The sequence below is a fragment of the Psittacula echo genome (genome assembly GCF_963264785.1).
Source record: "Psittacula echo genome assembly, chromosome: 6".
NCBI classification, from domain to species: Eukaryota; Metazoa; Chordata; class Aves; order Psittaciformes; family Psittacidae; genus Psittacula; species Psittacula echo.
Genome location: NC_137743.1, coordinates 70,672,226 through 70,699,953, shown reverse-complemented (window position 1 = coordinate 70,699,953; position 27,728 = coordinate 70,672,226). Strand labels below are relative to the sequence as shown.

Here is a 27,728-nt window from a genome sequence, read left to right as displayed (position 1 = left end):
TGCGGATGGATGTCGTCAGGTCCCATGGACTTGCGTACGTTCAGGTTTTTAAGATGGTCTCGAACCAGATCCTCTCCTACAGTGGGCCCAAGGTCTTCGTTATCACAGTCCCTGCATCCGCCTTCCAAGAGTTGGGTGGTGCGGTCAGAGACTTTGCCAGTGAAGACCAAGGCAAAGAAGTCATTAAGAACCTCAGCCTTCTCCAAATCCAGGGTAGCCAGTTCTCCCGATATCTGCCGAAGGGCACCTACATTGTCCCTAGCCTGTCTTTTACTCGCTACATACATATAGAATCCCTTCCTGTTATCCTTAACATCCCAGCCAAGTTTAATTCTAACTGGGCCTTAGCTTTCCTAACCTGGTCCCTAGCTTCCTGGACAACATCCCTGTATTCTTCCCAGGCCGCCTGTCCCTGCTTCCACCTTCTATAAGCCTCTTTTTTCCTTTGAATTTTCCTGAGCAGCTCCTTATCCATCCAAGGAGGTCTCCTGGCTCTCCTGCTGCACTTCCTTCTAGTTGGGATGCAACACTCCTGAGCTTGGAGCAGGTGATTCTTGAATAACAACCAGCAGTCTTGGGCCCCCCTGCCCTCTAGGGCTATATCCCATGGAACCTTACTAAGCAGGTTCCTGAAGAGGCCAAAGTCTGCTCTCTTGAAGTCCAGGGCAGTGAGCTTGCTGCACGCTCTTCTCACTGTCCTGAGGATCTAGAATTCGACCATCTCATGATTGCTGCATCCAAGGCTGCCCTGGAGCATCACATTTCCAACCAGCCCTTCCCTGTTGGTGAGCATGAGGTCAAGCGAGGCACCTCTCCTTGTCGGCTCCTCTATTACTTGTAGAGGGAAGTTGTCTTCCACACAATCAAGGAACCTCCTGGATTGCTTGTGCCAGGCCATACTGTCACTGCAACAGATGTCAGGGTGGTTGAAGTCCCCATGAGAACAAGGGCCAGTGAGCGTGAGGCTTTTCCTCTCTGTCTGTAAAGTGCTTCATCCACAGATTCCTCTTGATCAGGCGGTCTGTAACAGATCCCCACAGTAATGTCTCCCATTGCTGTTCTCCCTTTAACCCTGACCCACAAACTCTCTGTTCACCGCTCACCTGTCCCCAGAGTTCCATACTCTCCAGCCTATCCCTAACATAAATAGCAACTCCCCATCCCTGCCTGCCAGGCCTGTCTTTTCTAAAGAGCCTGTAACCTTCCATTCCAACACTCCAGTCATAGGAGCCATCCCACCATGTTTCTGTGATACCTACTCTATCATACCCCCCTAGACGTGCACACATCTCTAATTCCTCTTGTTTGTTCCCCATGCTACGGGCATTTGTATAGAGATATACAAAGGATGTCTTTAGAACCATTGTAAACGCAGTAAGAGCTTTGTGTTTTAGAAACAGACACAGGGAAACCTGTCACACCGCACCCCAGCTGCCCAGCTGGTCACTGTCATGAGTGGTTCCTGCACTGCTCTCTCCACTTTTCTTCCGCAGTATCACATGGGGGTGGGCCTGTGAGTACACTACAAAACAGTCATTCTGCGCCCTTGTCTCACCGGATAGACAAAAATAAACCTCGCTTTCCAAAGAAAACTGATAAAAGCTTCCCAAATTAGCAAGCAAATGGTCTAGTATGACAGACAGTCTTAGGGCAAGGCGGAGAGTGGAAGGGAAGCGGCTCGTTCTATTCTCAGCTCTTCCAACAACTTCTGGCTTGACCTTGGTGAATTACTTGAGCCCTCCCATTCTCACCTTCCTGCCCAGACAACAAGGCCACCCTTCACTGCCTCTTTTCACTGCTACTGCTTCCTCCCTCCTTTCCAGACACATCAAGGTAATTCTTGCATAGACAGTGTGGCATCGATTCCTGCAGTGACTCAGTCCCATGTGTGTGTCATGACAATGGCCAATGTTTGCCTTTTTCATTATAAATGATTTAGGGCAAGGTGCACCTTCCATTTGCTCTGCAGAAGGCAGAGTCAGCTGCCAAGGCTTCTCTATACAAAAGACTGAAAGCAGTCAATGAACACTCTCCACTGGTATTTTTAGCAGCTGAATGAAAAATTGATCATTTGAAAGAGGAGAGAACCCACTCATTTATGGCACATATATTATGTTGATACAACACCAATATTCAGTATTGCAGTAATAACACAGTACCACATTCACATATAGTTTTACTACAAGAAACCAGTGGTCTTAGATCTCCCTATGAAAGAATTATCTTTACTGTAATATTATGTTACTGCTAAATAATGAACTCATTGAGAGTGAAATGTACCACAGTGTCAATTCTGGAGATGGGTGTTCTTCACCTACTGATGGAAAATGGGCATAAGGCTTTTCACAGTCCTCATACATTTGCCGTAATTGCAATAAATATTTTCTATGCTATTTTCCTTCTTGTGCCACTTCTTCATGGCACCAGCTGGTGAGTTTTTACGCTCAAGATAGTAAGAGAAGGAATACAATGCCTGCACAAGGGAAGTATAAACAACCAACAGACATTTTTCATTGGTGCTGAGCTAACGTAGACTTGAATGGAAAACAGAAAAGGGAAGATTCTGTATCAGACTATCTATCTGTCCCATAAAGACCCATTACAGCCTCTTAAACCAGATGTTGACAGGAAAATCATAATTTTTTTAAAGTGTAACTTCATTAAATGTAATTCACAATGGAGAACTGTTGGGAAAAACAAAAACTGCATTGCTCTTAAGCAGAAAGCTTTTTAAAGGATCACATCTTTTAAACTGCAGAAGAGCAGAGTGAGAGGGCCTGGTGGCACTCCTAGCAACACTGTGACCTAAGAGCCAAGCACTAAGTGCTTCATGTGATACTCCAACGGAGGTCAGGCTGTATTTTCATCAAAACAAGAGGGCCACTGTTTGGTGTTTTAACATTTCACGTTGTTGAATGCTTTTCCATGGGAGTTAGTCCATTAACACTAGAGGCTAACACCATGGATTTTTTTAGTGCCAGCAAATAGTTACAGGTCAAAGCTCACATGCATTACAACCCACCCAGGCATATTCTGAAACACTGCCTGACTCTTCTTTCCCCAACACAACATCACACAGCTCCAGAGAATGGGAGGAAGAAGCAAGGGTTTAACATTCGTGAGAGCATACATCAAGAATGCATTCTATCAGATTTCTTTCTTTTGCAAATGAAATTGGAATTCCTTTGCTAACAACAGGGCTACTTCAGGAAAACACATTTCAATTTATGCTCTGTTTTAGCTCTTGTGAAATATAAAAGATTTTCCTAACCAGTATTTAAAAGCATATTCTAGATCTGGGAAAAACTACCAGGTGCTTTGAGCCAATGCATCTTCACTCAGCCCTGTAAAATGTCTCATGCTGAGAATCTTGAGGTGACCTGAAACAGGCTGACAATGAAGTTAAACTAAGGGACAATCTCTCTGTGTGCTCAAACATTTGCAAAGTGAGTCAAGCTCAGTTATTTGCTGACAACTCATCTTTGAACAGTAGCCTCTCAGTTCAGTGAGGATTCTTTCAGCATTACAATGTCCTCAGTGCCACACAACCCAAAGAACAATCTCTGTGCAAAAAAGTACACATAGAATCTTTATTTGCTATCAATTAGTGAAGTTAAAGAGAAACTTTCACACAGGCTAACCTCAGAAAATATTGACTGAAATAACTCTGTACTTTGACTCCAGCTCCCTTTATTGTCTCTTCTGCTTTTACAGTACATTTGAATTACAGCTCTCTCCTTCCTCTCAGCTTCTCCTTTAGCAGACCTCCACCATGACACACCGCTCATCTGACTTGCAGGTTTTAACAGAAGGGCTGGACACAAATGCAATATCCTGGCTTAACTGCAAAGTCAACAGCAAAGTGCAAGGCATGAAAAATATCTCACATGCAAGTCTTCTCTGAGCATTAGGCAAGGAACCCCTTTAAAAAGGAATGAAAGGAAAAAAAATGGACCAGAAATAAAATACTCCCAAATGTCCCAAATTCTGGCATCTCCAAAACAAGGCCTTTCCCAAGAAACCTTCTAACTTTAGTTACTTTAGAGAAGATCGCAACAGGAGGGTGGCAGAGGGGGAAGATATTTCAAAATTGAATGCTTGCCCTCCCACACCTCATTCATTATTTTGCTTTTAAAGTAGAGGTGCAAATTCGCAGCATCACAAGCTCCACTGTAAAGATCAGTGATGGCCAGAACGTGTTCAGCTCCTAATGCTGACCACAGTAACGATGAGGTCATTGGTCTGGTGGTACCTCACCACGAGCTGACTGTGGCACCCTTCCTCCCACAGGATAATGCTGCGTTCCGCAACTCACAAGGCTATTTGTTCAAAGTTGGCCTCCATTTCACCTCACTGCCAAACTTCACCCTCTTTTAACACCAGCAGTTCACTGATGGTTAATGCTTTTGGCTATGTATTATTTTCTGCACTCTTAGATCTGGTTATTTATGGAGTTACCCAAAGGTAAACAAAGTAAGTATCTTCATATGCTTCCAACCATCATCTTTCATTAGAACACTCCTTAGTAATGCTCTACTGCTTCACAGTCTCACTGTGCAAGTGTAAAGTACCTACACAGTCAGTTGGCCAAGAAAACACTTCCACTTTGCAGAGAGAGACACAGCGGAGTCATGTGGTCAGATGATGAGTAAAAGGATCTAGTACACTCTGCATCTTTCAGCACTGACAAAACAGGAGTGAAGGTGTGGCAAAAGATTCCTCTGGGATCACAGCTCCTGTTTTATCATGAGATGACTGGCCTGCCTCTCATGTTTTAAAGACAAAGCTAAGGCAAAGTTGGTTCCAGTTACTCACAGCCTCAATGCAAGCAGACCTGGATGACCAGGCAGCATTACAGCCTAGCCTGTTGTACATTCCTGAGCATGACACCTCTCTTGGCCTTGAGTGGTTTAAAACAGAGCTATACAAATGTTTCAAGGGATGAGCTAAAGGCTAAGGGTCCAGAGCATTCTCCAGTGAAGGAGAGGGAATAAACCCCACAGGTACTCAATCCCCATTTCTGCATTCACAGCAGAGAGCTTGCACCACTTTCTCACAGGCACTGCTTTTGAGAATAAGAAGGGGTTTTCTGCTTCCTTTTCCGATTTATACTACTTGCCATAAGGCTTTCTGTCATGCCTCTGATAAACAAAACATGCAGTTTTAGTCCTGTTTAGGAAAAATAAGCAAGCACCCTTCACTTTCATTGACTGCCAATGAAACTAGTCCAACAGCATTGGTCAACATCAGTCTTGAAGTCTGAAATAACTTCTCATCTGACTTCAGCTTGCTTCACTTACACTCCTACTTAGTGGTTTGGGGTAGAGAGACTGGGAAAATATTTTTAAAGTTAGTATGGAGTTGTTTCAGAAACATTATTTCATCAATCTGTCATTTTAGCAAGCAAACACAGACAGATTTTCACCTGGGAATCTGAAATACTGCTGTGTAACCAAGTAGTAGAGGTGGAAAATTCTTTCTCACCTAGACTTAGAGTAGCAACTAATTATTAATTTACATGCTAACCACTATTACTGAAAAAAAAACATCTACTGCTTTGCACAAGAATACAACTGTAGCTTGAATATCCAGTGACAAGCTCTGAGCCTTCAGATGGAGCCCTGGCCCAGTGGCCAAGAGTTACAGATAGGATGTCTTTAGGTTTCAGTAGGATGTTCAAACATCCTAGATCCCAGCCCCTTCCTCCTCACCTCCCGTATGACTTGCTGCAGCTCCTCCTGCTCCACCGCTTTGTGGATTTCATCAACTGAAGGAACGAGAGGGACTTTTTCAAGTTTTTGCTCCACCTCTGGCTTGGAGCCTGCAGGCTCCTCAGAGCTTTCCACCTGCTGTCCAGCACCTGCTCTCACTGGGGGAGTTGGTGTTAAGGCAACGGAAGCTCGGTATAACTTCTTGCTTTGACTCTTAGGCTTTCCTAATTCAGAGGATCCAGCACCAGCTTTTCTACCTGTGTGACCGGAGCACACTGAAGAGGAATCAGAGTTTCCATGGGAGAATACAGACTCTGCACCTTCTGCTGGGAGAGTTTCCAGTCCAAGATCTCCCAGCCCTAAACTGAGTTCAGACTTCAGAAATGACTGCTCTCTAATAAGTTCGGAGACCTGAGGATTCAGAAAAGAAATGGTCCTGAATAAGCCTATAAAAAAATCACACAGAGACACAACTATACTTTCCTGTTATTTATTCAATCACTTACTCATTCCCTCCATGCAACAAATACAGCTATAAAATAAATATACACTTTGCCTTTATGACTGCAACAAAGAGGATCATGAAAGGGAATGGGCTTTTTTATAAGCCAACATAAATACAGATTGTGGCAGTTCCTCAAGTCCCTGACTTTTGCAATATGGATGCATTCTGCCAGAGCCATTGACAGAGACACACGTAAAGCTTGATTTTGTTTTTCTTTGCACAAACAATTCAGGTTTGTTCTTTCTTTTCTGCAGTCTTTGAACTACTTGTTTTCAGCAGCATAAAAAAGCATAGAAAAAACAAGAAATAATTTTCCCTAGAAAATTCACCATGTAGTCATTGTATCAACTAAATGCAAACATCTTACTTTTACATTTTCCTCTTAAAAACAAGTAAGATTTCACAGCTACTTACACCTATGGTTGGATTTTCTTAAGGGAAAATGTAGCTGTTCTCAACAGAACAACTCAAGTGTGCAAAGTATTTCCAAGATTATGTGTCAAATGAATCTCCTGAAACCTTCTTTAAGAACTCCCTTCCTGGTTCTTTTTCTTAGTAAAGCATACAGCACACAACAATTACTTACTGGTTCAATGACATTCAATGGAGAAGGGCATGACAGATTGTCAGCACTTCTGCTTCCATACATACCCTGAAAAATTAAGGCAAGTTAATACATTGAGGATTTTTTTAGAGCTGTCAGAAGCTAATATAAACATGCTGTGTCTCAGACTGCTTTCTCTAAAAGCAGAAACTTGGAAACAGGAAGCAAAGCTGGTTGGAGAAAGTTTATTTCAGTCATTTTTAAAGCTGGCCCTCTTCTATAAAAGGATTTACAAATAAAGAGATATTTATATGGTTCAAAGAATGCAAGTTTGGCTTGGGATCACAGTAGAATCAAATTTTCCTGTTCTTGGGTTTCAATTTTTTTCCCATGACAAAATACTGAAGAGGAAGATGTTGCCTGTGCCTGTGCCGCTTCTACAGAAGAGAACTGGACAAGAAAGAGGAATGAAACCCAGGAAGAACACGATACTTTTTCCCTGCGCTTCTTTTGTTTGGCTGATGACAGAATTGCAGTGAAAAAAAAGAGGAACAGTCTTCCACTGAGTGAAAAAGAAGAGAAAGTTTATCAACATGCCACCAACAAACATATGCAAGTGTCTCTCTTATCCCCCTTCTTGTGCTTCTGGGGAGTGCTGGTGGGAGCAGAGCTTCTCTGACTGGTGGGGAGCCACATGTTCATCTGAAGAAGCTACAAAAGGCAATGGAGGGGAGCAAAAATAAAGATGGCAACTGGATTTTCCTGGGTTATTTTGTTTCATGGATTGGCAGAAGTATAGGGGAAGCACACCCCACTTCTTCTGAGAGAAACAGTCTCATGCATCATGAGATGCATTTCTCATCTTTCTGCCCTCATTGCACAAGTAAGAAAATCAGTGTAGGGGAACTCCAGAAAGACCATCACCATCCCCCAAGGATTTTAGACATGACAACTACCTACCAAAACTGTGAGAATTCAGGATCATGACAAGGTAAAAGAAGAAAACACTGACAAAAGAGGTCTGAAATCTCAGACCTAAAAGCCCCAGAAGATATGTATGTCCCCCTATTCACACATCTCTTCCCCAAGACGAAACACTGACTGAAAATAAAAAACGTATGTCCCCTGATAACACAGAAGTCATCAACAGATTCTCCAGATATCATCCCACTGTAAGAGTTTTAACAGTTATGAGTTATTAACATTACACTGAGAAAACATATAATGTTGTTGCATCAGTAATACTTACTACATGTGTCTGAGGTCTGTAAGGCGAAGACATGTGCAGACTTCTCAACTGGTCCTCCAAAGCAAGCAGGCGTTCTTCTAACTGCATCTCTAACTCCTGTAGCTCCATGCGGACAGACTTTCTCAAGCTCTGTAGCTGATCTGCTTCGTATCTATACCAAGTCCATCACAGAAAGAACAAGGGCATTCACTGCACTCAGCTGCACACCACGAAGGGGGAACTGAGCAGGGTAATCCCATGAGTAAAAGACTTTATACAAGGGAATTCAAAATGGAACACAGAAAATTCCTCTTTCATGGAAAAATAACATCTAAATGGAGCAAGAGTCTTTCTCCATTTATAGAAAATAGATGTCACTTCATGGAGACAACTAAATAACATAATGTAACTGGATATCCTCCAAAAATTTTAGCTTTAAATGCTTAAATATATGAAAGCAGATGAAACTGGCATTTATAGATGTATCTAATCGAATCAAATTTAAAACCAGTAACAACAACAATCACAGAGCAATGCAGCAATTGCATATTACTTCTCCTGCGTGGTTCTAGATTCCCACACAGTTGTAGCTACATTTTGGCCAGAACACCACTGTCTAAGGCGGCTAACTGATTTCAAACGTTTACTTCTAAAGTGATTAGTCAAAAGATGATTCAACTTAAGTAAATTTATAAGCAGTTTTGCAAACTGTTCCACATCAGCTGCTGCTGTGACTCATGGTGATTCCAAACACAAAGACCCAGAATATGAATGCCATCTGCAGTGGCCACTCTAAGTTGGAAAAGCATCTGAATGCTACAGTGTTCATTCTTTATTTACATCTACAAAGATGGAGGGAGTGGGATGCAAGCTGAAAATCTTTAAGGTTTTCTCCCCTGCGAATATCTTATGTTCACATATCCTAAGATAAAAGTCTTTAAAATCTAAAGCTTTAAAATCACTATGGAGAAACGAAGAAGACAAAAAACAATCATCAATTAATGAGAAATGGAGATTAGGAAAAACAAAGAAGAAAAAACTTTAGAATGAAGTAGTATAAAGAAGGGAGTAAATAAGTTTTTGGCATAAACTCAGCTCCAATCCTGTTCAAACTGAAACTAACAAATTACTTTCTCTGATTTCAGGCACAATGGCACACTACCCTAAGAGTATTTTCCCGTTTTAAGTCCCTTTTACCTTTCTTCTTCTGTCATGTGCTGATAAACTGTTGTTTGTTGACGTAACATCGTCAATTCCAGATCCATCATTTGTGTTCTGAATAAGTTTAGATTTCGCCTGACCACCTGTAGCTCCTGGAAAGTATTCTGAGGGTAAAAATAAAAAAGAAGAAAAGAGCATTTAGTGACAATTGCCTGGATGTGCCCTTTCAGTCAAGAAGAACCTCAGCAACTTCAGTATACTAGAGAGGCTGCATGTTGTGAACTCAAAGTAATTCAAGAAAGCATTTTCAGATGTATCATAGAAGCAAACACGAGAAAGGATTTCTGCACATTTGAAATAATTCCTTTTTAAATGTTATTTGCAGGATACAGACATCTGTTTCTCTTGAGAGTAAAGAGAGAGAACTGGCCAAAGTTAGCACAATATGTGGCACATTTAGAATGTTTCTTTGTATTTTATTTTGACTAAGTACCACTATGTGAACAGGATTACTTACTTCGTAGAGAGGTAGAATGGATGATCTCTGAGTAGTGTAACCAGTGGCAGCAGAAAGGTCCTGACCCCTCATCACTGGGTACTAGGGAAGAAACAAATGATTTGAAATTGGAAAGTCAGCAATCTCCTTCATGAACTCATCTGCCCAAACATTCAGATACTCCAAAAGCAGCCACTGCTAAAACACAACCTTTCTGGCATCATGATTTCTGCTATGTATATAAATATTGTATTGGGACAAGGAAACCTTACAGTATGGCAGTGACAGCTCTTAACTTGAAGCATGTGCACCAAAGCTGTGTAATGCAAATGTGCTGCACGTGAAAAACCAAATTAATCCTGTCTGATGCATTAATTACGAATAAAAGCTAACTTTCTCCTGCACCAGGCATTTTATGCCTGAAAACTCAGTAGTCTCAATTGTCTTAGCTAATGATAAAAAGAAGAACTCCAAAACCAGAACTAAGCAAATTAAGTTGAGTCCCATTTTCAAATCATGATTATAGTCACATTTTTTGTGAGGTTCTGTTCAGATCTTACTTTGGGGTTTTTTTTCCCTGTTGCTGTTGATTTTGGCTTTTAATCTCACTATATTGCCTACATCCAAAAACCCCTATGTGCTAATGATCTCTTATGAAAACAACTTCTATTTGCATTTGCACCAACATAGAGTAACCAGATAAAATTATGGGGCTGCTACCTGTAGTGACATGGCACAACAAAGAACAGTAGAAACAACAAAAACACGCACCTCTTCAAACACAAAAAAGACAGCTTGTCCAATTTAATTCTGAAAGAATTCAAAGGTCTATTTACATGCCATGGAAAATTTGATCCATGCCCATTCATCCAGAGGAGTTTTGCTCAAACATGATCACATCAAGGGGATGTTTTGTTTTTCCTCTCCCAGTTTTCTCTGTTCCCTGTTCTATCAGGAATCTATCTACTCCTCTTTATTCCTTCCTAAAATCAGAATCATATATTTGAAATATCTCAACATTAGCAGCCGATTATGCTCTATGCCAAACTCAATTCCAGCTGTAGGAAAAAGCAGCACTAGGGAATACATTTTCACACAAACCTCCACAAGGAAAAGGACCAAGCCCCCAAAATGGAACTAAACGAAATACGCTGGAAGCAGAACAAGTGGGCTAGGAGATTTTATTATTCCCTCCCACACTACTTTTTTTTTTTAATTGAACCAGCTTGAGCATGAGTTTTGGATTTAATACAGAGCTTTCTTCTTCAGCAGGTTTAGTTAGCATGGTATGTGCATTACAAGTACTGTAGCACACTGTAACCTTACACAAATAAAGGCCACAACTGGTACATATGAGGGAATTTTACAAATAAGGATCAATTCTGCAAACACTCTCAGGCACACCATCCACTACCTTAAGCAATAGCTGACTTAAACCACAGCTGACTGCAGCTTTCCACTGCTGAGCTGGTCACAGTACCAAAGTTCGATCGGAGAAGCAGGACCATCTGACATAACCAAATTCAGGCTGGACTAGCCTCTAATTACTGACAAATGGCAAAAAACCAAAATAACATGGGTTTAAAAAAGCCCACCACAGCCTACAACCTGCAGTAGGGTGCAGGCAGGCCCATGCTTGTTTTTGGGTAAAACCCACAGAAATTGTCAAAGCACCACAACTGAATAGTCTTTATGTGTTCATATATAAGCAAGCAGAGTCTGCAAGTGCCCTGCCCACGTAGCCTTCTGCGGCAGCTTGCAGGCTCCAAGGCTGGATCATCACCTAGGAGAACAGCGGTACAGGGATGGCAGAGGAGGGAGAGCTGGCAATCAGGAGGGAAGCAGCAGAAGGTGTGGCAGAAACCAGCAGGGGAAAAAAAGTGTGCTTGCATTTTAAAACATTTCTTCTCTGAGTGACGAGACAGAGAAAATTTCACATGCTCTGACAAAACCGATTCTTAATAAATGACTGATGACATCAGGAACGTTTTGACTAGTGCCAGAGCTGAAAGTGCAGAAAATTGTCAAGAAACAGCACAGAACACGTAGGGATCAATCAACACTGATATCATTAGTGGAGCCATGCAACTGGCAATCAAAAAACACTGCATTTTCATCAGTTGGATGGAAAATATGTCAAACAGAAGAGAGAGGTCAAAGGACTGTCAATGTGTATTTTCAAATCTAAAGCTAATGACCCTCACCTTAAAATAATAGCTTATAGAGTACACTGTTCCTCCCTCCCACTCAGGAATATCCATAAAGGTAAAAGAAATAAAAATCAATCTTGGTCAACTACAACAAAAAGAAATGCAAAAGTAGCAGAGCACTGGAAATAATAACTTGCCACTTCAAACAGAAGCTCTTAAAACGGTAGCAAATCAAACATGTACAAAATGTCATTTTTTCCTGATCCATTGCACTACGCAAAGGAATATTCACATGGACATCTTGGTTCTGTTAAGGATAAAATAAGAATCCCCTTTGCCCAGGGGCAAAATTTGACTTCATACCTGTGAGAGGTTCTGCAGAGAGTTTCTGATGTCATGTAGGACCCTGCGCAGCTGCATCTCCACAGTGGAGGGTGGGTTGATGGCATGAGGTCGATGAGGAAATCCAGCATGCCTTGGAGAGAAGGGACAGCTGAAGGGAGAAAAGAAGGTGCTGCAGGAAGAGCCAGAGATGCTTGGGATGCTGTGGGTGCTCAGTGTCCTCACGTGCTCGCAGAGTGGTCTGTCCTGCCACTCAGCAGGGAGGGAATGGAGGGAACAGGTTGACTGGGACATGTGTGCTGGCGTGTGCATTGGGCAGCTCTGTACCCTGGTGTGACTGGGCTCCTCAGATGGCTCAGTCTGGGGCATTTCTTTTTTGGAGGATGAAGGTGCAATAAACAGCGTAGATTTGCACACCGGCTGGCTGGAGGCTGCCTCACCCTCAGTTTTGTCATTCTCAGACACTGCTTTCTCATCTTCCTCCACACGTGTGTACTTGTAGGTAAAGGAAGGAGGACTGCACAGAGTCTCTTTTCCTGGAGTTAACTGGACATTCACAGAGGACACCACTTTCACTGGATTCAGCAATGCAGAAGGGAGAGACTGAGACCGCCGCAGAGGATAGCCCGATTCAGCAAACCAGAGTCTCTGCTTTCTCAGGAGTTCTTTTGACCTCCCAGCCCTTGAATCAGATGTACTGACAATCCTCATCTCGGCTCTTTGCAAGGCAACATGAACCTTGTCCACAGATGATGTGGAGGAGCCATCACCTTCCAGAGATCCCATTGGCTTGAGGATATGGTGCGTGTGGTACTGAGGAAACTCAGACACACTGCTTTCCTCCAACAGGTCCGATTGTTTTTGCTCACTGGAAATGTCTTCCTCTTTAGAGCTGACCTCTCCTTGGACTGTCTTCAATAAATGAGATGACTTGCTTTCTCGCTCTTGATTTTGCTCAGGTTCACAGTCAACAATTTTTCTGTCTTCGCCCCTTCTGTTTTCAGAAGGTGACCCTACCTTTCGTCTCTCTACTTGAGAGATAATATCCTCTTCATCATCCTCATCATCCTCCTCCTCATCATCATCTTCTTCCTCCTCAAACTTATTGAAACAGGGCAGTTCCTTGGCTATTGGTGTCCTCTGTTCCTCACTATGCGACGTCAGGGTTGTCTCACTGTCACAGCTGTCAGCACTGCTTCCCATGCCCTGCAAAGACTCCTGAACCTAGGAAAGACACAAGCCAGCAAAGGTGTGAACATACTGGAGACTCAATTACTGCCTTTGGAGGAGTTGGGCAAAGAATCCAAGTCCATATTCGTCAGACATTGTGGTAGGGAGCAGGGATAGTAATGCAGCTAGTAGGCAGGAAAAACAGTGAAGGAAAACCATAGTATCAGATAAGTTAGAAGCATATTGAAGTATGGCACCAAAAAGGAGACGTGGGGGGGGTTTAATTAAAATTAAAAAAAAAAAAAAAAAAAAAAAAAGAAGAGCAAACTATTCATACATTTCTTTGATTTGACAATAAACTCCTTATTGCCAGAACAATAGAAATGGCAGCAGAGTAAAAAGAGTAAAATGTACTGGGTGGCAGTACATGACATCTCCAATATATAAAGGTTCAGCCAGTGTTGAAACAAAGGGTGGTATTAGTGAATGCATACAGAGAAGTGAGGATAACTGTAGACTGTAGTGAAACTAGTACTACGGGACAACACCAAGAATGGGAAAACCAGTCTGCCCACATAATTGTCTCATTTTAAGTCACTGAATTGTCTGAGATGCTGAATCTCATATTAGGCTGCTAATCTCTATTGAAGACTGCATCCAGTACTGTTATGCCCATCCTTCCTTCCCTTCTCCTACTACTTCTTCTCCTTTATATTCTAAATCACAGTTTAAAAAGAGCACATGTATGAAGGAGCTGCTAATTTAATAGGTAAAAAATGGCAGGAAAATCATCTATAAGAAAAGAAAAAAATTCCATTTATTAATTGCACAGCATATTCATCAGGCTCTCCTGAATGACTGGTAAGTTTACAAGCAGACAACACATTTCAAAAGAATTTGTGGTATAAAGCACATTCTTGGAAGTTTACCATAGTTGACATGTGAAATGCAAATTTAGATAAGCTTTCCCATCTAATTTCTGCAGCTCTTACTGTGATTAGAACACTAATTATTAGGTCCTTCTAGAGAGATTACTTATGGCGTATGACAGGCAATAGTTCCTTCTCCAGCCATCTAGTAGATTTCAGTCATGAATTTTGTCTTCATAAGTTCATACTCAACACTGCACTCAGTAGCACAGCCACAAATCAGTATGAAAGATTGTGCAGGTTCAGATACTGATCAAGTAAAAAGAATGAAAAGAACAAAATACTGTAACGTCTAGGTGAAATTGCATGTGCTACACGTATGTATATCTGCATCTCTAATCCTCATCACCTTGTTCAATACAAGTCAGACAAACAAAACTTGGATGGAGAATTTTTCTAGCTTCTTTGGTAACATGCAAGTCCCCTGCAGAATATCCCATCTCAATACCAAAATCTCCCTTAGAAATCTTTATTATGGGGGTCAGAGATGAAAGGCAATATAGTTCCAGGTTTTGAGGTTTCTCCTGAGTTTCAGAGGAATGCTATAGCTGCTAGAGTCAATTATTTAACAGTAGATGGCACTAACTTACCATACTTTAAAGAAACAATATACACCCCTTTGTATCCCCTTTATCTTTTCACAGGTTTTCCTCACTAGCTGCCAAGTTCTCATTTCCACTATCTCATCATTCACCCCATAATTTTTTTTTAATTCAGCTCAACACTTGGTCTGAATAAAGCAGTGAAGAGAGCCTAGCAACTCCATGGCACAGATCTTGTGCAGTATCAATACATCTTTTCAAAACAGCATAACAGAAAGCAGAAAAACCTCATCCCTTTACAGCCAACACAAACTCTACCAGTCTCCAGTAAAGGAGCACTTAGCTGCAACATGCTTTTAATGGACTCTTAGTCAGGCTTCAACCAATATAAAGATTGGAAGTGAGCAGCTCTAATCTGAGTCACCTTCTAACATGCCTGCCAATTTCAGTGCACTCCCAGTTTAGCAGACAGCAAAACCAGTATCTCAGACTATTATGCTCATTATAGAGACTCAAGTTCATGATTACCTTTATTCACTCTCTTGCTCTTTGAAAGAATAAGCTGATGTTTAAGGAAGACACAAAGGCTACCACCGTGTTGGCTTTCACTTTTGGTGCTCAGTTGAAAAACTAAACCAGAAAGCATAAAATACCAGTACCAAAATGGAAAAGCAATGTTGATGGATGGGGAAGGTAGGAATCTCTTCCTATTAAGTGCCACACATTTTAAAACATTTGGTGTGTCACAATGGAAAAAAAAGATACAGTAGCATTTAAAAAGTTCAGCAGCTGCAAACCACAGAAATTAAACTACTGGTGACAGGCGACATCCACAATACCATCTTTGTATTCCTCTGGATGTGGTTTAGGTACCAGACAGCTGACTGATGGCCTTGAGGCCAGAATCCAACTCAAGACTTTTCTCTGGCTGACTGACAGGCCAACCAAATCATGGCTATTACTGTGTGAATGTTTTAGGAGAGGCAAGAGAACACCTCTCCTACATATAAGGGATAACGCTGTGCAGACATGTGCATTAGGCAGACACCTAAACACCATGCTGGAACAAAAGCCTCCCTTTAGACGTGCCATCTCTGGTCAGTATCACGACAACTTCTGTCACTGAGATCAAAGGAACTGGAACAAGAAAGAGTGTGGGAGCTCAGGATCAACTAAACATTAGTATACTTTCACGGTAAAGTTAGTATGGAATTATTTTCACCTCCTGTCAGTTGCTAACTAAAAAAAAATTATAGAAAAATATGAAAAAAAAAAAGTGGGAAAGCAAAAATGGTACGAGAAGTTAAATGACCAGCAGAAAAGCTACAGTCTTTTATAACCTTAGTCTCTACCTACTACAGTCATGAGAGGAATGGACTACGATTCTGGAGCCTCAGTCAGTGAGAAAGGATACACCAGAAACGGCAACCAGGACATACTGAACTTAGAGCTTATTTGAGGCCCAAGTATACCCAGATTATCCTACCAGAAAGGCTTTCAATTTTTAAGACAGTTCTTTCAGTGACTCAGCTCTGAATATTAGAAGTTTTATGGGATCTAGACTGGCAGTCATGATCTCAGTCAAACATCAACATCCCTCCTGCCCTCCTCAGGTCCCTCCTGTCCCACAATAATCGGTCATATTTCAAGCACAGCTTAAAAGTTTTACCTGAAGCTGATTAAATGGAGAACAATCTGTGGAGGAGTCCTCAGCAAAGCCACTGCTGTCAGAGTGCTGACTGGCAGTCCGTAATAGCTGATCTGTTTAAAACAAGCAAAACCCAACTACAATTACTTTTCAAATCACAACCTTCCAAGCCCAATCATATTCAATACATGCTTTCCTTTTATTACATCAAAGTAACATTAAGTGAATAACACAATTCCTTTTCAAGTTCCACTTTGAACAATACAAAGAAACAACTTGTTTGTTTCAAGCAAAACCTCTTCTCATGCAAAGCTGTACTTGTGAAACTTCAAGCAGCAGTGGAAGCGGAACCATCTTTTACAGTTTTCTTTCCTGTGCTGTGTAAAAAAACCCCACTTTGCAGATGTTGCCACTGCTGGAGTTTTCCCTTCGCAAAACAGAATCACTGGTTAAGTCACATGCAGGCAGTGGAAGAAGTGCTTTTGCATTGACAAGTACAGATTCACCACCCCTTCTGATAACGGAGATAAAGGAGATCACTCACCTCCTGCCAGCCTACACCACCCCATACACCCAGAGGAATAGCATCACATGAGCAAAGAGGGCGATGCGCAGAACTTTGCGAACTGCTAGAGATGGTCCTAGCGGACAAACACAAAACATCCTGACACATGAGTGGGCAATCTGCCAAAGCACACTCCCAGCATTTATTTTATCCACTCAAGATAAGATCCTCCCGCTTGTTCTTTTCTACTTACATTAGGTAAGTGATAAAATAGCCTAAAGAGGTTCTAAAATCCTCAGTGCTACCCAGGAGTGGTTTCCCCTGGAGCAAGCACTATACTCACAGATCTGCTTTTCAAGATCTTAGTAAGCTCTGTGGTACGGTATTGCATGTATGTTGCTTTCAAATAGACATAGGAGGCACCCACCAAGTATGTGGTTTACCTGACAGCACCATAAACACTTTGCTTGGCCAGATGGCAGCATGGGCAACAACCATATCTCACCTCCAGTTCTCAGCAGAAGTGTAAAAGCTTGGACATGGAATGAGGCCACAGAGGCCTGTAGTCCCCAGACCTCTGCCTCCTCCTCCTCGTCACCCTGGAGCAAGAGCTCACTGCTGTCTTCTCAGAGGCTCAGTGCAGAATTTTGCCCCACATTCCTTCAACCACTTAACTGTCATCACATAATTAATCCCAGTTCACAGCTCAATGCTTTGGAATGCATTATGAAAACTGTTTTGAAACTTGGATATTCAGAACTAATTTTTCTAGTATTCCTTTTGACCAACATTTCACTAACACAGAAATAAAAGCCTGCACAGGCCCAGAAGTTTGTGAACACCAGGAGGGGCAAACTGCCTCTGTATCAGCAATTTCACACAGCTTTCAGGGAGTGCCTTTCAAATTGTGCTGCTGTTCTGTTATCATGGCAGCCACAATATCCTGCAATGATAAAACAACTTTTCTACCTCAAGACAGACATCCCCACCCAGATCCCAGTAAAGACAATGGGAATTACTTCCCTGAGAACTGGACTAGCTCTTATTAACTGCCCAATATAATTAATACGGCTGACAGAGCATGCCAAGATCAGGCTGCCACTACAGCTGAGGCTGGTGGGAAGCTGCCACCTCCTCCAAGGTGAATAGTCTTGTACACAGTACAAAAGTAAAAATCAGTGGTTTAGATCATCTTCTATAGCATCTGCTACTTATGCACATGCTTTGACAGCATTACATGACAGACACTTCCAGTCAAGTGGTCAGTCTAGAGCAGAGGCACTCATACCTGCCCCATTGTCTTTATCCATGGCAAGAGACTAGCACTGCATGAACAGATTCAAACTGCCTTGGTTACATCCAAGGAGATATCCCCTTAATACAGTCATCTCTTCCTTTCTGTGTCGCAGAACTGCTAGGATTATTATTTTTTTTACTGTTTAAAAGCAAAGAAGAGAAGACAACTTTTGTAAGTATGAGTGATCATCTGCCATACCTTACCCTTGTCTCTTGCAAGTTCTCAGAGGTCTCCACTATATCACTATCATGTTAATGTAGTAACAACTTTCAAAGAACAGGAATCTCTACTACTTCAGTAGTAAAATGACAAGGTTTGCCTCTGTAAAAATGAAACACCAACTAGTACATTGGGATATACTGATAAATAATGGTATCTACGCTCCTTGTCAACTATTGATCCAGACGTACAACCTGCTCTATGGCACCTGGATGTCTCTCAGGTTCAAGCAGAAAAGGGGAAACTATCTTTTGTAAAAAAAGTCACTGCATGATGCCAACCCTGCAGCCCAAAGCTATTATCAACACTACATACAGAAAGTCTTCTGAACTAGGGGGAGGTCAGAAACAGCATAATAAGGAAAGTGTGGGAGAAGGAACCAGCCAAGATGAACAAGATCAGAAGGAATAATCGAGCTCACATCTTACTTCAACACAGCACAAATTAAAATGCCCCTTGGATTATTGTTTTAAGCTGTATAAAAAAAAAAATCAAAATCAAAATACATTTAGACACTGAATACATGCCAGAGAAATGTGGGTATTCAGAAATACATCAAATAACATGACAAAGTTCTAAACAAGAACAGATGATCAGGGGACTGGAACACCTCCCATATGAAGATAGGCTGAGAAAGTTGGGGCTGTTCAGCCTGGAGAAGAGAAGGCTACGTGGAGACCTCAGAGCAGCCTTCCAGTATCTGAAGGGGGGCTATAGGGATGTGGGGATGGACTCTTCATTAGGGACTGTAGTGACAGGACAAGGGGTAACGGGTTCAAACTTAAACAGGGGAAGTTTAGATTGGATATAAGGAAGAAATTCTTTACTGTGAGGGTGGTGAGGCACTGGAATGGGTTGCCCAGGGAGGTTGTGAATGCTCCACCCCTGGCAGTGTTCAAGGCCAGGTTGGACAGAGCCTTGGGTGGCATGGTTTAGTGTGAGGTGTCCCTGCCCATGACAAGGGGTTGGAACCAGATGATCCTAAGGTCCTTTCCAACCCTAACTATTCTGTGATTCTATGATTCTATGATAAAGAAACAAGTCTATGGTTTACAAAACATGAGACCACAGATTTATCAGAGAACCACTATCTAATAATGGAATAATTCATCTACTGTAAAATAATATTCAGCTATCAATGGACTGTTAGTCTCACGAATCCAAATAGTCTCATCAGGTGCTTATCTTACATTTTCTGTGTCACCTGACTGCTTACACAGAAGAAGAGGAGAAATATGTGGAAACTGCCCATGAAGTAACATCTATGGCTTTTATACCTGCAAAACACTTTGTTTTTCACAAGATTAGTAATAAATTGACATTCGCAACTTAGATATCAAGTACTCCATTACAGGATTAAGTATCTGCTGCCTCTTTTTACCATATTGATCGTACCCTGCACCCCAGCACTGCCAAAACCAGCCCAGTAGGGAGTCCTGCTGCAGAAACTCTTCAGAGTTCCTCGGGATTTCCTAGCTTCTAGAAAGATAAGCACAGACTCCAATAAATACTAAATCTGTTCCAAATGTTTTCTTCTCACTCCCCCATCTCCAATCTCCTGTGGAGCTGCACCCACAGAGAGCTATAAATACAATACTGTATTGAGGACAGGAAGTGCTGACGATGTGCTTTCTTCACTTTCAAGAACTAAATTTTCAAAATTAATCACTGCTTTTGACTATCAATGTCAGATGCCTTAATAGAAACAGTTACGTGGCTATTCAAAATTTCACAGAGCCACTGACGTCAGCAACCAGACACGAATTACAATGCCTCAAGAACAACTTTGTTCTCTACACATCACCTGTATTTGCCTTGTTTGTTGTTTGGGCAAAATGTTTGGGCATTTTTGGAATGGAAGAATTTATAAATATGTCAGGAAGAATTTTGTTTTCCAACTAACAAACCTTCCTTCCAGATAACTTCACAATAAGCAACCGAAGCTTTTCATTCTTGTCTACTGCGTTCTTAAAAAAACCCACATGCACAAAAATATACCTATATTTGAGGTTTGCAACAACAAAGAACAGGGTGCCGGTTTTAGGCACAATGGATGAACCAGTTCAGTAACATTTGGAATACATAACCTAAAAAGTACATCAAGATAGCCAATATGATGCAGAATTCTTTGTACCCCTATGAAGTGCTTAACAAAGACAGTACTACAGCAAAGCAAACACTTGCAAGCCACTTTGAAAATCTGATCTTACCACTTACAAACAAAGCTAATCTCAAATGAGAAACGTGCTTTAATGGGAAGTCTAAGCAGCAGTAGAGTCTGTTGTTCAACCATCTATAAGTCTCCAGGTTATTTCAGTAGGAGAGTATTTGTTTTTATTCAAATACATTACATCTAACTATATGCCCTCTTAAAATGCCTTATAAACGGTTGTAAACGTCAGAGAAAGCATCCACAGCCCTCTGCGTGGATGTGAAATGGCACTCCAAGGTTTATAACACTCTGTACTGCAGAGCACTAACTCTGCTAATTGTCACAGAAGTACCTCTACATGAAAAAGAAACCAAACAAAACAGTACAAATGTATTCCTTCAGGGGAAGCATTCACCTGGAAAAACTTTTTTGTTTATGGGTTCTTCAGAGCCAACAGCACTGAAAAAGGTGGATTTGTATGAGGACCATCAATTGAAATCACACTGCAAGAGATCAGTGCCTGAATTCCATGCGGATACCAGCTCTAGAGATTGCTAGCGAGAGCAGCATTTCGCATTTAGACATAATGGCCAGCATTTTCAGTAAAAGACCATTGAATCTGAATGCCTTCAAACTTGGCTGGCACCCACTCTGAGAAAACAGGCCTCTAGGTTGTCTTAGGTTGGACAACTTGCAAAAAAAAAAATTGACTACCACTTTTTAACATTTTGGGTAAGTTCTCCACCAAATGCTCTCTCGCCCCGTTTTTACTGAAACCCATACAGAACAAAGTCCTAAACTTTCTGCATCTTGAAGGTGAAATAAAATGCCGGTCTCAGACTAACTTTTAGGAAACATGCAGGCTTACCATAAGTATTGGCATTTTTGTTAAATAAGTTATAGAAAACTCTAGGCAATATTTGCATGGTAATAGAGTGTCATTGCTCATCTATGCCAAGTGTATTCAGAAACGGGTGGGATATACTAGCTGGGAAAAATGAACCAGCATATCCCACTTCTGCCATACTGAGGACCCACTGCTAGGGCTGCTGGTACCTTTCAGTGGATACACACAGGACCACCTGACTCTTTTTTAGCTTGCATGGAGGAAGAAGAGGGTAAGAAAGCTACTGGGAACAGAAAATAAAGTTAGCATTTCAGAAGATGAAAAAATGTATTTTTCTCCTCCTTGACTGCAACTCCTGGCTCCTTAAAATGCCTTTCTCTGAAAAGCTCTTTCTGAAACTGCCAAGACCAGGCAAACAAGAGAAATGACCTGTAAAGACTGCACGTCTTCATGTGTAATCACATAAAGCATGTAATCGCGAACTTTAAAATACAGCCAAGGGAGAAATGCTAGCAACAGTTAGAGATGGCAGTTTCTGGCAGTCCTTCTTCATGACCTACATTTGTAACAGAGGAAGACTAGCAAATGCAGTGCTGTGCTCTGCAAAACACTGCTGAATTAGTAGCACAAGCTATCCCTAACAACCAGGCATTAACCTCCAGTGCTGAGTCCAGAGCATTCTCAACCATGTTAATGCAATTCAGCTGACAGTTCGCAAGGCTGTCAGTTCGTGAAAAGGCAGGTAAAATGATCTCTGTTTCTTAAGACAGGTTTTCCTGACTCCCTTTAGTATCTAGAGATGCTAGTCATGTTTCACCAAGATACAGCATTGCAAGTAAGCTTCTCATGAAATGCAACAAGCTCTGTTCTTTAATTACACGTAACAGCTAGAGAATAGACTTCACTTGCCAATGTTGGGCAAAGTAACGATCACAGAACGAATCAGCTTCGTCCCTCTCCCAAACCATAATATGCATAAATAAGAATTTGATATGAAAGCACAAACTAAGTGAGCCACAAGAGCCAGTGCACAGTTTCCCATATGAAAGACTACAATCTCCATGCGGGTGCAGACAGTAGTCTTCTGTGCAGCCAGCTTGCAGACAGAGCAGTAATGCATAGGAAAAAGCTGGATGTATCATGCAATTTAGGTTTAAAACAATATAATTTTAGTTTAAATGGGTATCTTAAATTACAGGATTTGCCAGGGGAAAAAAAATCCCACACAATCTGAATTAACATTTCAGTTCTTCTGAGCTATCATCAATTGAACAAAAGTGAAAACAGCCAGTGAGGTTATAAGACTGTTGTCTTGCCTGTAATTTTGTTGCCACTTCGCAGTAATGTTCCATGATTTAGCTGAAAAAGAAACCCACACCTTTTTTATTTCTAAAGAGAAGAGAAACTTTATCTGAATCAGCATTTCAGAGAGGGAAGGACACTCAGCAGATTGCTGTCTCCTGGGAGTTGAAGTCTACTCACCTTTCCTTGACTTGGCCACTGCCAGCTGGTGAGAAGCTGGAACATGTGGTAGATCCCCTTCTGTACTCTGGATCTATCAGGAAGAGGAGATGAATATTTCGTCAAGCCAACTGGGATATGTTTCTGTGCTTAAGAATACCAAAGCCTCATACGCTGCAAATGCAGGGAAGGAGCGAGGTGAGTGCTGTGGATTTTTTCTCTAGTCCAACAGCCAATACTGATTGAGGAAACAAATTCTGTCACCTTGAACTAATGTATTATTTCACTGGGTACTCAGCAATGCTCCTGTAAACAGTGATCCTTAGGACAGCACCTCCCACTCACAGCACAGGGCTCCCCTCTGGTTATATTCATCACGCAAAAAGAGCTGGAAATCTCATCCTGTGACCACACTGACAGTTCTCAGCTCCTCTTTGATGAAAGACTAAAATAACCGTGGAAACACCTCTGACCACCTTTACATTAGTGTCTTTTCCATTCTGCACTCTTGGTCCTTCCTTTGAACATAAAGAAGAAGTAGAATACATTTAGAAAAATATATCAAGAGGTCAACACATAAGGATTGTCATCTGCTGCCCTACCAACTATTTTTCACAAGCCACCAATCCCCCTGAAGGACTCTGATCCTGCCAGAACCTATTCCAGACTTCACCATTCACTATGCAAGGGAATACTTCTTGTGTCTTCCAGTACAAAAAAAAAAAGGAAGATAATGCATTCAGAGCCATGCAGATTTCAGCTGAGAAGCTTAAAAATACTTAATAACTTTGTGAAACAGCCTAAGACAGCAGTTCTCAGACAACCGTTCGAACAATGAAAAGAATACACAAAAAATCTCAACAGGGAGGCCTGTGCTTAGCTCAAAACCTAGAATATGTTTTCTCATTTGTGCACTCCAGAAAAAATCCTAATGGTTCACTTGCAAGTCTACATGAACAAACCCCGCCAATCCAACTACCCCCAACCCTGCCCTCTAGAGCAGGCTGCCTGCCTAATTTCAAAATTCCCAAACAATGAAATTTTCATCTCCATTTCTGATCAACTTAAAAATGTTGACTGATAATTGTCCCAAAGGGATTTTAGTCCAGGATACTGATGGTTTTAAATCCAAATTAGTATTTGGCTAAAGAAGTAGCTATATTTGCACTGATATCATGTACATAGTAACCACAAGGGTGCATATTCTCATTTACAAGGGTTTTGAGAAGTACTTGGCCTGAACTTTTCACCATTAGTAAATGAACAGCATTACTCTTGCAAAATAAATCACAAGGCTTCTGTTCCTCTAGGAGATGAAAGCTGTACCATCAAGTAATCTTACAAGCCTCTGATAGGATTGCCCTTGCAGGAAAGGTATCTTGATTCTCTCAAACCTCTCAGTTTTCAATGGGTACATTTGCTAAGCCTCTTCTCATCTAAATACCCTCCACGTTCTGTCCTTGGCTGGAAGACAGCACTCTGGCTGTGTCTGCAGCATGGCGCAGCTCCATGAGCACACAGAAGCACTTCTTTCTCCCTCCCCACCCCTCAGCCAATATTGATGCTGGTATCCGACCTTCGGGGCTGTAATTGGCCACCTCAGGAATGGGTGTTTGAGGGAAATCCTGCCCTGACTCACTCCAGCACTCCAGCTATCTTCACTGCCACAGACTTCCGAAGGGCATGCAAACCTCCGAGGCATTCGTAGGCATGGAAAGAGCTTCCTTGATATATCTGTCATCTTTCTTATGTGTATAAATGCATTCCAAGCCAAGCTGGGAAAGCAGGGGGAGGAGTTATTGTCACTTTTTCTAATACAGTTCATTGTTCATTATAGCCTGCTTAGAGACACACAAAAATAAAATGCTGCCAGGTATTGTTCTAAAGTTTCTTCAACAAACCCAAATCCTTCCCTCCCAGGGATCTGTAGGCAGCTGATACGTACGCATTATATTGTGTAAACAAAAATTCACCAAAATCCCATCCCACATCACATGTCACCTTGTCAAAACAGCTGTGTTTATGCCCTGGCATCATTGCAAAGTGTGTCAACTGAAACTTCACAATGAATCACATTTAGCTTGTGCAGAATTCAGCAGTCTTCCTTATGTCATAACCCTTTACAGTCCAACTTACTCTGAAAGAAAATGCCATTCCTTTTTTAAGTATATATATATATACACACACACACACACACGTATATGCACACACATACATATATATATAAAACAGCTGTTTCAACTTTTCCCAAGAGTACCAAAAAAAATAATTTCTCCTCTGGGATATGTAGCAAAACGCATTGCCTCTCAAACCCCTCCCATTGTGCTAATGAAAACATCTGTGCAGCTACAAACAAACTGCATCAAGAAAATGATCTGCCTGAAAGCTAAGCCAGGAAAAATAAATAAATCAAAATACAACATACTTCTTTTTCCCTTCTCAATTGGATCAGTCTTTTGTTCTGGTCCAGTAAACAGCCACACATGATGTGGGTAAGGACACACTCGCACAAGCAACAGGAACCATAAACTGGATTACCCTTTTCTAGCCAGTGACTGCCTTCAGCTACAATGTTATTTGATCTAGAAGAGCTTGTAATAACAATACGACACTAGGCACAGTATCTGCTAAATCATCACACTCACTGTAAAACTCAGGGGTTTTTCCATTCACTTGCTTTCTTCACTGATTTCACCAGTGAAATCACAATCCTTCATTTTACGTATTTATTTCACATAGACAAAGAAGCTAACTGCTGAACTGTTAAGAAGAGCCTACTTCAAACTGTGTAAACAAAAACATCTACTAACTTAAGACAGATCTTACAATTCAAGATGGGAGTCTATGCAAAAAAAAGTGCATTCTTGAATATGTAGGCTGTGCATTTACTAGCCTAACAAACAAACGAAGTAATTACAGAAACATGGGAAATAAAATCCCTTTGGGGCAATTATCTATCAAAAATGGATACATGCATTTATGAAGATATTAAAAGGCAGACAGTACAGAATGTGTAACTAAGCCATCACTAAAGTGATGTGACTAAAGAAAGTCACATCAGTGACTTTCAGTGTGCTAATTGCCAGAGAACAAATGAAATCAACATACAGTAGATTATCATCAAAACCAAAAGTCACACAAGATGATCACTTCACCCTATAGCCCCTACCCTTTTCCTACAATAGCACTTTTGCTCCATCCACAAATTAATCAATACCAATTAATAAACTAAATTGCCTTTTAGGCAAGAATGACTTCAAGTTAGCAATTTAAGCAAAATTTAAAACCAAAGGCTTTTATACATACAAGATCTATTTCCATAGGAAAAGCGCCTATCAGTTACACTAGTGATTGCAATTACCTGAGCTTGATGAAAAAAGAATGCGAACTTCCCTGCTGACTCTCAGGAACAATAGTAACAGCAGCAGCACCAAGTTATTTCATTAAAAGGCTCAATTAAGGCAGCCTACCAAGAGAGTGCGACAAGTGTCCTACCACTGGGAGAATTTAAAGTATTCCTGGAGAAAACACTGTCAACTACACAGGAAGGAACATTCCTCTGCTGGCAGCCAGCAAACTATGTAAACCGTATGCAAAAACAAAGTCATATATCTCCACCTACCTCTTCCATCTCAAAGGAGTCTTTCTGCTGCAGCATTAGATTCATTATGGATGGGTTTGCGAGAGGACCACAGGGGTCTCTGCCTAGCGATGCTGTGGGCAGCCTTTGCGTCAGGGTGCTGCTGTCGGATGTACTGGAACTACTGCTGAGGCCTGGAGAGTCCAAAGGACCAGATTCTTCATACAGTCCATCCTGAGCACTTGCCAACCTGCTGCCTTGCACATCTGCTGGAGGCACAGTACCCACTTGCGTATCAGCAATAAGAGCAGGAAGGTTTGCAGGTTTATTTGAGTCCACAGCATTTGTCTGACTACTGGCTATCTCCTCCTTTACAGTAGCCAAAGAAGAGGGAGAATCTTTCTTTTTAGAGTATTTTTGTAATTTAGATTCATTTTTAACATCATTTTCCTCTTTCCCTGGTTCAGCTAGACTTTTCCCTTTTTCAACAGGTGAAGGAGTTGAGCAGCCGCTACCATCGGCCTGCTGTGTGCCGCACAGATTGAGCTTTGACAAGGTCTTCATTAACCGACTGGCTGTATTGCTGCGATTTAAAGGAGGAGGGCTGGATGCCTCTTTGCTAGAAGACACTGAATTCATACTACCAATTTTCTGCAAAGGAGTCCCAGAAACTTGGGAATACAAAGAAGAAAAAGCATTGGCCACAGTAGTAAGCACTTCAATTTGACGAAAACGACCTGCACAAGAAGGAAATATAAGGCAGAGTTTATGAGGACGTTTGCTCATCACATTCCAGACCTATTGATCCACACAATGGTTTGAATTCTCAGAGACAGCTGTTCATATCTGAAGAGGGAATTTTCATCATAATCTCTGCCCACCCTCCTCCACCCCCCAAAATCTCCTCCTACTTCTAACCTGGGTTGCAAAGGTTGACTGAAAACTGCCTAGTCCTGTAATGTGAAATGTATGCCACACGCTATGAAAAATGGAAAAACCTTTGCCAGAGTCTTTACTAAATGCACAAGAACAGCATGAAAACCTTTCACAAAGTAAAAAGGGGACACAGGCATGCAAATGCAAGTTAATTTACAACGTGCTAGGAAGAAAAGGGTTACTCACATTTCTCTCCATCTAAAGCTACAAGAGGACATTTCAGCTATGCCCTCATTTCAGCAACACTCATTACTGACCTAACAAAGCTCCTGTTCAAGTCAATAGAAATATTGGCCCAGATTTCA

At 41.5% G+C, this 27,728-nt stretch overlaps 1 protein-coding gene across 2 annotated transcripts in view; it reads right to left on the bottom strand.

Annotated features, from left to right (window-relative positions):
- ITPRID2 (ITPR interacting domain containing 2) overlaps positions 1 to 27,728 on the bottom strand; it is a 44,312-nt gene that overhangs the window by 4,666 nt on the left and 11,918 nt on the right. The window contains exons 9-17 of one of the 2 annotated variants that reach the window (XR_013957230.1): positions 26,530 to 27,224; positions 22,929 to 23,001; positions 16,448 to 16,539; positions 12,159 to 13,361; positions 9,667 to 9,747; positions 9,186 to 9,313; positions 8,010 to 8,160; positions 6,803 to 6,868; positions 5,969 to 6,122 (exon numbers count right to left, since the gene is read on the bottom strand). Coding sequence is in view for 1 of the 2 variants with exons in the window: in XM_080621595.1 (XP_080477721.1) it covers positions 5,712 to 6,122; positions 6,803 to 6,868; positions 8,010 to 8,160; positions 9,186 to 9,313; positions 9,667 to 9,747; positions 12,159 to 13,361; positions 16,448 to 16,539; positions 22,929 to 23,001; positions 26,530 to 27,224 (2,900 nt within the window). In the remaining variant the exon portion in view is untranslated. Of the gene's footprint in view, positions 1 to 5,711; positions 6,123 to 6,802; positions 6,869 to 8,009; positions 8,161 to 9,185; positions 9,314 to 9,666; positions 9,748 to 12,158; positions 13,362 to 16,447; positions 16,540 to 22,928; positions 23,002 to 26,529; positions 27,225 to 27,728 lie in introns of both variants that reach the window. The other variant, XM_080621595.1, reaches the window with a different exon arrangement.